We start from the raw sequence: 9,367 nt of genomic DNA on the forward strand, positions 1-9,367 counted from the left end.
TGTGGAAGGCGTTTTTTCTTGAGAATTTGACATTTTCAACGTAAATTTCATTCCATTTTGTTCTTATTGACTAATAACGAGGAAAATCAGCCAAAAATAAATAAATAAAATAATAAATTGTTACGAAATTCTGTTTGCTACCTAATGGTTTAACGGGTACAAGAAATTTCAAAGTAATATATATATATATATATATATTATATTACTATATTATCTGTAATATTTTGTTAGGCAAATAGTATATTATATATAAATATATATTGTCAGAAATTTAGACACGAAATTATTGGAAAAAAGATTGTTTCAGGGACTTTTCTAGTTAATGGATGTGTGCAGTGTTGTAGATATCTACCATGTCTACTTTTTGATTGTTTGTGGTTAGTTTTTTCTCGTGGATAAGGAGGAAGCTAATCCACCATTATAACGCAGCATTTTTTATATTGACACCTCATTCTGCAGTAAAAGACGAAGTATCAAACGAATTTACGAAAAAAAGCTTTTGTTTTTATTGAGAATTTGGAGCCACTTTGAGCCACTTTTTAGTTCTCGTAGACTCGTTCTAAGTTTTTTTTTTTTTTTTTTTTTCCTAATTAATTAACTACTTTTTTCCAATGTGAGATGCTGGCATATGGACTTCGTGATTGTGGATAGATCGAGCCTCCAGGGCCCACTCTCACAGACCTTAAACAAGGGCCAATCTCTTTAATGGCCCACTTGCATGGCAACAGACCCAATCGAAAGGGTCCACTTTGATGTATATGTTGAAGTATACAACCTTTCATGAGGATTTTGTTTGTTTATTGGGAAAATTAAATTATTGTATTTCTTAAGGTTAAAAACCAAAATGGTTTCTTGATACATTACAAAAGCTTTGAGCTGTGAACAATATGTTTAAACATCTTTGCATAAAAATGCCAAACATATCGTAGGTGAAATCTACTAAATGTATAGTTAATTTGTTGAACTTCTAATAAATTGTCACAAAGTAGTAGCATAACCGTAACTGAAAAACCAATCATGTTCATATACAATAAAAAAGAATTTGGGCAAATAAAAAGACAATTTATCATTCTTAAGAACTATTTGTATAAATAAGGAGCTCCCACAGAGCAATACCGCTCATCTCATGAATATGAACATATTGACAGAAAGTTTGTGTTGCTGGGGAACCAACAACGAGAACATAGTATTACTGTGTCGAATATCTAATGCTTTCTATTTTTTACCCAGTAAACTTACACCAAAAGAATTTTAAAAAATAAAATATAAAAGCACCTGAAATATGGAACTGCAGGATGCAAAAGTTAAATAATAAACTCTCCTTTTGTTCCATTTTCAATTACGGTATGATTATTTGTTTCACTTTCCACTACTGTATGATCTTCACGACATTTTTCTGGATTCCATCGTCTAACTGTGCGCTCATCAACAGTGTATTTTTCTATACAAGATGGAGAAAATGCACCTTGACCATTTTTATTGATGTTGAGGACTAACAATGTCTTTACAACACCGCCGCAGAGCCGAGTGGTGCAATGAACATCAGACCACATCCTTAATCTCCCATTTACATCACCCCCTCCTTCTGTTGAAACTAACACAGCAAATTCCGAATGAACCAGAGCCGGATGATGACGGTAGGCTACAAAGTCCACACCATATCTACTTCCTGACTTCACTACCCAGTTTTTCATTCGAAGATGAGAATAACCTTTGTAAAAATCAGGGAAAATTGCTTTTCTAGACTTCATGAGCAACCAAAACTCTTCAACGTTCATTAGGCATTTGTCTTCACCAACTATGTTGAGGCATTTTAGAGAATAGCATAGGTAAAAGGCTTCCTCCAGGCCTAGCTGAAACCACTGCTTATCTTTCTCAGCTGCAGAAATGGGCTCACCAAAGCACGCACGATTTAGGAGGACAGCTTGTTCCGCTTCTGCTGCAAGAAGCACACTGCATCCACACAGTAATCCTTGAGACTCTGACTGGATCAGAGAAGACTGAAGCTCCCATACTATTTTTGACATAGGATCTTTAAAAGCTTTGGCTTCTGAGTCCTTTCCTTTCCACCTAGGTCCCATTTAAGCCTACAAATATATCAAAAACCAGGATTTGCTTATATTCCATGCCCTCTCAAGCAAAGTTAGATTCACCCAAACAGTAAATACATACCAATTACTAAAAGAAGGATAAAAAAAAGAAAAAGAAAAAAAGAAATGGTTTTTGAATCTACATACACATTCAGAATATTCTGCTTGCTAGACTAATTACAACCTACAGATCAAATTCTAATTAATACACAAATTGGTTACTACAAATAAAATATGTAGGGTAAACTATAACTTACAAAAATGTTTCAAAGTCCTCAGGATGTAATTTGCACAATTTCAATCTGAGACTATAAAAATTCTGTTGATGCCAATCTATCTTCTTATCTTGTTAGCTAAACATGACAGAAATCGAATACAATATGACCAGTCACATACATTATCATTCAGTCTAATCACATATTTAGATGAGCTATTTGCTTACCATAATTAGTGTAGGCCAAAGAAAGCCTTCTACTATGATTTTCGTCTCCATCATATAATGCCTCTATATTATATGAGAGCTCTACCAACAGAAAAGACATAGTTTTTGGACATTGTTAGTAATTTGACAAGATACAATAGATCTATCGTAAAGCCTGGAGTGAATTTTTAAGAAAAACAAGAAGCTTCCTTTGAAAGACAATTCAATATGCAAGATATGGCTCAATTATGAGAGATATTAATCAGCCAACTTATTTTCTCTCTAACTAAGTTCTATGATAAGTATAAAAGATCATATACTCATAGCATCATACTGTCTCATGCTTTTATGATTCTGAATACAATAAAGTAGAATCTAAAAATAACCGGAAACAAGCATATTGGGAAGGAAATTGAAGTAAGTTTACATAATAATTAAAACTTTTAAAATCAACATGGAAACTTTTGGAATTCTGGAACGATTTAGCGAATATTACAAGAGACTGAATGTAGATAACTCAAAATTATTCCGGCAATCATTTTCATATGGTACAAAAAGTTTTTATGTCTGTTTACCCAGTCTTATTGCAAAATGACTATTGCTCATATAAAAAAGTCTTTGAATTAGTACAAAAGTAAGAATGAGAGTTCTGGTATAAGTTATATTGATTGTTATTCAAGATCAAAGCCTTCAAAACTTAATGTTCACCCTATACTCTACCACACGTAAACATCAAGAAACCTAAGAAACTAAAAATCACATCATCAAAAAGAAAGAAGCATAAACAGAGGAAACTAAACCTGAAAAATTAAAAAAAAGCACAAAACCCTTGAATTCTTTTCTTGGTAAGAAAAATTTCCTCAGAAACAAACTAAACGAATGAGACTAACCTTGACCGGGGACACCAATAGTAGTACCCAAGTTTGGTACAGGCTACAGCACAAACAAAGTGCCCAAGAAAAAACATAAAGCTTTTCTTTTTCTTGGAAAGAGAATATTTCCTTGGAAACAATCTGAAGGAAGAGACTAAGCTTGAATGGGACAACAACAATAGTATCGAATCAACAAAATAAGTATTTTTAACTAAAGGTCACTAAACCCTGTTTTAATTAGATAAAGTTCACTCTTCATGCAACTGGCTTTTTACAACAATAGCGATGAACTATCAATAGGCTACCTCATAGCATATACAAAATATCAGTAGGTATTGAACAGACTTGTCCTGAGGTGGGATTTTCACAAAAACAATCTCTTATTAATTGGGGTTTGGTTTAGGCGTGGATTAGAACACATATTATCTTGAAGATTGTCATGTGCTAGAGCTGGAAATTCATACATATAAATTGGATCATCTCAAACAAATTAATCTTGTTGAAAACAAAGCATAATGATTCCTTGCATCTAAAAGCATATACAGTAGAGCTCAAAGGAATTAGAAGTAAGATATTTTTCCTCAACTTATAATAAAGAAACCTGGGAACAAACTTTAGTCAATTTGAAGGCATAATCACACCTCCTGTTTGCAATCAATTTAGCTCAAAAGAAAAATAAAAATAAAAAATAAAAAAATAATAATTGCAAAACCTTCACAGCATTAAAGCATTCGAAGTTCTGTTTCAATGTCACAAGGAGAACCATAACATTGCCAACAAGAGGCAATGACCAATCAGGAACCTGGTTATTTAAAAGTTATTGCCAAGTAGTTGCCTGCCTAGCTATTTAAAAGTTATTGCCAAGTGGTTGCCTGCCCAATCAAAGGCCTGAGAGTAAAGATATTCGCATGCAGTTTGACGCTTATAGCAAACCACACAAGAACAGACAGATATAAAAAATTCAGGGGAATTAAGAACAAGGCTCTATCTAATGCTGCACTAACCGGTACGAAAACTCTTAGCATGATTTAGTTGGTAGCATAAATATGACAACCATGTCCAAACTCAAAAAAAAAAGCAATTGCAGGTATAACCCAATTGAGAAATCTAGCAAGATTATATATCTAATATCTCTGCAACGTGGCAAACACACGGCATATGCAAAGGTCTATAATATTGACACAGTAACTTTATCAAACAGTATAGAGTCAGAACAACAGGAAGAAATTAGCAAAAAAGCAAAATGAAGGATATAGACAACAGATCAAAAATATCAGGGTCAATGAAAATATTGGAGTTTACCTAATTGCTCCTCCTAAGGGACTTTCCCACCTTTTTCTAGGATGCAATGCAGATCTATTCCAGTTAAATCTTTCAGGAGGAAACTATGAGCTCTGCTGGTGATCAATGTGAAGAGTTTTGGCCACTCTTCTTTTACAAATCCAGAGGAGAGTGGAGGATGGATAATTATGGTGTCAAAGGGGTAGTTTCTTACTTGAAAGACAAAGTTAAGTCAGAATAACTGTAATTAGAGCCTGCTAATGTATAAAGTTAGAACAAAGTGGAGATAGACCTTAGGTTCCAATATATAGGTTTTAACTTAATTTTTAGTCTGCTCATGCAACAACTTTCTTATTTTTATTTCTATCCACCATTTTGCCTAATACCCAATTGACCCATCATCCGGATCACCAGATCAGATAAACAATAATAAGATGTGAAAAGTAGAGGGCAACCAGAAAAACGATGGTGAAGCAGTCATAACCAAAAAAAAAAATTCAAAATAAATTGATAAAACCCAACCCTGTCTTGTTCTATCCCAACCAACTCTAAACTGAGTTCCCATTTTTTTTTTCTTTTTTTGTTTTTTTGTTTTCGTTTTTTTTTTTTTTTTTTTTTGTTTTGGGTAAATTTTAAATGCTAAACTGAGTTCCTATTAAACTTAAAACATATGAAAATCTAAATTTTATCACCAAATCAAATAGATCTCCAACACAAAATCGAAATTAATTTAAAGCATGTGCATTTTACAAACATCTAATGAATGGAAACGAACCCAGAAATAAATTCTTTTAGACTCTGTTTAGACCTTAGAAAATACTAGGGAAAAGGAAAAAATAAATAAATAAATAAATAAATAAATAAAGGGATTTTAGAATCCCATATTTGGTTCTAAAATAGTTTTAGGAAAAAAAAATAAAATAAAAAGGAAAAGTGAGAGGGAAAGTGTTTTTCTTCCCTACATTTTTCCATCCACATTTTTCTCTCTACATTTTCATAACTCCATACAGAGCCTTAAAAATTCATTTTAGGGAAAAAAAAAAAAAAATAGGTACCTGCACAAATTAAGTGAACAAAACGCAATAGTAAGTCCGAGTATGAACTAAACAGGAAAATTTGAAAAAGAAAAGACATATATACCAAGAAATGAAATCTCAAAAGTCGTCCAAAACTAGAAGAAATTATAAGAGAAGAGTGTTTCTGATTTTGAAGTACCTGAGTCCAACTCAAACCTCAAGAAAAATGAGGACGAACATCTTTGCAGAGAGCTCAAATCTTGAAGCACTTTAAAACTGGCAAAAGGAAAATCATTGTGTAGGGTTCTCTTCTTGGGCTTAGGAGAAAGAGAAGGTGGAGGAAGAGAAGGTGGGGAAGGTTGAGAAGTAGCTGCTGGAGGGTTTGGGATTTGGATGGGATGGTGTGGATCAGTGCCCCTTTGATTTCCCTTTTTGAAAATATGCATTGGGCACTTTGGTTGTTTAATAGAAGTAAAATAAGACTTTGACCAAATACGAGTTAAGCATGTAGTTTGTCTACATATACTATTTATGTCCAGATGTATCTATGTAAACAGTACAGTAACCATCTTGGAAGTAGATTTAAATGGAAAATTTAAATCCAAATGCCACTTAACTAAGTAGCTATGCTATTGAAATATAGCTATAGCACCAGTTATATATAACAGGAGGATAATTGTCTGACATTATTAATTAAGATCCTCAAGTAACATAAAAATTACTATGATTTACTCAATACCACCCTATGCCATTCACTCTAACAGACACTTTGCATCATTTATTTGATACTCTGTATACAGCATTCATGTACAGGTTTTTGGGCCTTTTCTCTTTTTCTCTCTCTTTTTTTTTTTTTTTTTTTTCCTCAAGAACAGAATGGTATCCTTCTACATATGGCAGACTTCAAGCTAAATAAGAATTTTGAGGTTGCACTTGCAAAAAACAGATGTTTTGAAGTTGCAACTATATTAAAGGATACTCTAGTGAATGTTTGGTAATTTGCAAAAAGAACTGGTGGATTTTCACACAAAAAAGAAATCCAAAAGTAAATATCAGGTCCCAGCTATACCAGAAAAATGCTCTTGGCAGATTCTACACACAAAGATAGAAAGCAAGACTTGCATTTCCCCAATTTAAAAGAGAATGCCCTGCATCTCTTTTTCACCAACACATAATAGACCCTTGCACGGATATTGCTGTACCAGAAGGTCGCACTAAACAAGGTTGTTCATACACTTGCTTTGCTGAAATCTTTCTGAAACCACAAACTGGTTCTCGCTTCGACTACTAAAAAATGTCAAGTCATGTGCTTTTGGTTTCTCTTATAGACATTCCTAGGAGTTTCCATTGTGTTTGGCCTAGTGTCTTAGGTTCATCAGTTTTTCTATTTACCACATTTAGGTATCTTAACTTTTCATCAGTTCTATTCATTCGTTCTCCTTTTAAACAATTTATAACAGCAATTTATGCATTCAAAAACCAGTCAAATACAAATCACCAAACAATTTCAAACTTAGTAGATGGTGACCAAATAAAGAAAAACTTAGTTAAACATCTATGATAAGTTGGAAATTCAAAACCTTTTCTCGTTTATAAACTTTGTAAGCATCCATGAGATTCTATAAAAACTCTCGCAGGGCTTTCAATCGCAGATAGAAGAGAGACGGCATTTGTTGTATTTAAAATTCTAAGCTTAAGGTAGAAAGTGTGTATGTATTCACATTTCACAAAGAGTAAAGGGAGGACGGTGTTGAAGAGAGCTAATGAAGAATTTCAAACCTGATTTTTGAGGGCTTCAGGCGTTGAGAGGTAGCTGAGAGGAGCAGAGGAGCTAGTTTCTTCACATCAATGGCTGCTCAAAGCTTCACGGCAATTCCGGTGACTGATGACTGGATTGCTGGTGGTCAAACAGCTTGAGTGGTGACCAGTGAGATATTGAGATGGTGTGGTCGTGCGGTGGCTTGGTTGCTTCGATAGGATACAAAAATATCATCAAATCTTATTTAGGGTTTTTAGTTTTCGCGTAGCTACATTTGAATTCTATAATTTCAAAAAATTATTATTAATTTTTTATATTTATGAAAATAAATTTATTTATTAATTTTTAAAAGTAATTTGTATAGTTAAATGCTAAAAAAATTGAAATTCTATATTTTATAATTAAATAATATTATAAAAATATAATTATAATATTAAAACTAAATTATATTTTTCAATAGTATAAAATTTAACTATTATTATAATAAAATTAGAAGATTTTAAATGAATTTTTGTCAATTTTTAATGTAATTTTGCAAATATAGAAACTAGGGTTTAAAACCAAATTTTTTCTTTTTCACTCGGCCGATGTCATCACTCTTCTCGAATTCTTCCTCTTTCACACAATAAACGCTTAGACATCATTAATCCCCCTTGACCAGCCGCATCACCTCCACAAAATCATCAAAAAAGTTTGTCAAGCTTCCTCCATTTCCCAACCCATTTTCTCACCTTACGAATGCACAATAAAAGCCAAAATAGCAGCCGGAAAGCATAATGTGAAAAGATTTATTAAGCTTGAATACAAAATTCTGAAAGCGTTGGATATTAAATAAGATACACAACTTAGCTAGGCAGGACCAATGGTCCAATGCTATAGGAAGACAGAATTGTTTACCAATTGAAATGTTTATTTATTGTTTGTTTGTACCAATTTTCAATTTTTATTATTTTCAAAAATTAAAATTTTGTAGAAATATTAGTTTTTTTTTTCCTATTATATTTCTTATATTGCCTTGAATAAATTTTAAATTTTATAAGTAGTTGTGTAGGATTATCTCATACCACTAATCAACCAAGAAGAGACATAAGACCCGAACCTGCACAAGCACAAAAATCCGAATGTAAGTTTGATTCTAAACCATCTACAACTCGTAATATTGTGTGTTTTAAATGTCAGAGCCAAAAACATATTGCCAACTAATGTTCGAACCAAAGAATTATAGTGCTGAAGGACAATGGAGAACTAGAGTCCGATAGTGATGAAGCTAAAGCTGAAACCAAACATGATGAGGAAGAATTTGAAAAGGAAGAACAAGGTGAACCCAAGACCCAAAAAGCTCCAAGGGCCGAACTAAGCTTGGTAGCAAGAAGAGTTTTAACTATGTACAAGAATGAAGATCAAGTGCAAAGAAAAAATATCTTCCATACTAGATGTGATATCCAAGGTAATATATATAGTATGATCATTGATAGTGAAAGTTGTGCCAATGTTATTAGTAATGTTGTGGTGGAGAAATTAGGTTTAACAACAATCAAGCATACAAAACCATATAAACTTCAATGGTTTAATAATAGTGGAGAGATAAAGGTAAATAAACAAGCCAAGATAAAGTTTAATATTAATAATTATGTGGATATGGTTTTATGTGATGTTGTACCTATGCATGCTAAACATATTTTGTTGGGAAGACCATGGTAATTTGATAAGGATACCATACATTATGGTTGAGAAAATGCCATTGTATTTCGATTTAAAGATAAGAAAATTAAGTTTGAGCCGTTGACACCAAAAGAGGTAAAATTAAGTTTGAGCCGTTGACACCAAAAGAGGTATTTAGAGATTAATTATAAATGCAACAAATGAAGGAAGTGGAATGGAAAAAAGAGAAGTCGAACATGCCACCCACAGCTTCATCTAGTTTTCAA

The 9,367-nt window shown here is 32.8% G+C and overlaps 1 protein-coding gene across 8 annotated transcripts; it reads right to left on the bottom strand.

The window, feature by feature from the left end:
* Positions 1-1,053: 1,053 nt before the first annotated feature.
* On the bottom strand, positions 1,054-7,698 carry LOC125423533 (tRNA-splicing endonuclease subunit Sen2-1). 8 transcript variants are annotated; one of them, XM_060815866.1, is made up of 4 exons: positions 7,460-7,698; positions 2,533-2,613; positions 2,348-2,443; positions 1,054-2,087 (listed from the first exon to the last, which is right to left on the bottom strand). In XM_060815866.1, exon 4 carries the CDS (start codon positions 2,079-2,081, stop codon positions 1,305-1,307), a length of 777 nt encoding a protein of 258 aa, XP_060671849.1. In that variant the 5' UTR covers positions 2,082-2,087; positions 2,348-2,443; positions 2,533-2,613; positions 7,460-7,698; the 3' UTR covers positions 1,054-1,304. The 8 variants fall into 8 exon arrangements, with proteins under 8 accessions (XP_060671849.1, XP_060671853.1, XP_060671850.1 ...); XM_060815870.1 differs by lacking the exon at positions 7,460-7,698 and adding an exon at positions 4,686-5,869 and having other exon boundaries at positions 2,533-2,611; XM_060815867.1 differs by lacking the exon at positions 2,348-2,443 and having other exon boundaries at positions 2,533-2,611.
* Positions 7,699-9,367: the final 1,669 nt, after the last annotated feature.

Source organism: Ziziphus jujuba, chromosome 3, assembly GCF_031755915.1.
Source record: "Ziziphus jujuba cultivar Dongzao chromosome 3, ASM3175591v1".
NCBI lineage: Eukaryota > Viridiplantae > Streptophyta > Magnoliopsida > Rosales > Rhamnaceae > Ziziphus > Ziziphus jujuba.

Coding starts and splice junctions, on each gene's coding strand:
- LOC125423533 (XM_060815867.1), bottom strand. CDS start 2,081: ATGGGACCTAGGTGGAAAGGAAAGGACTCAGAAGCCAAAGCTTTTAAA.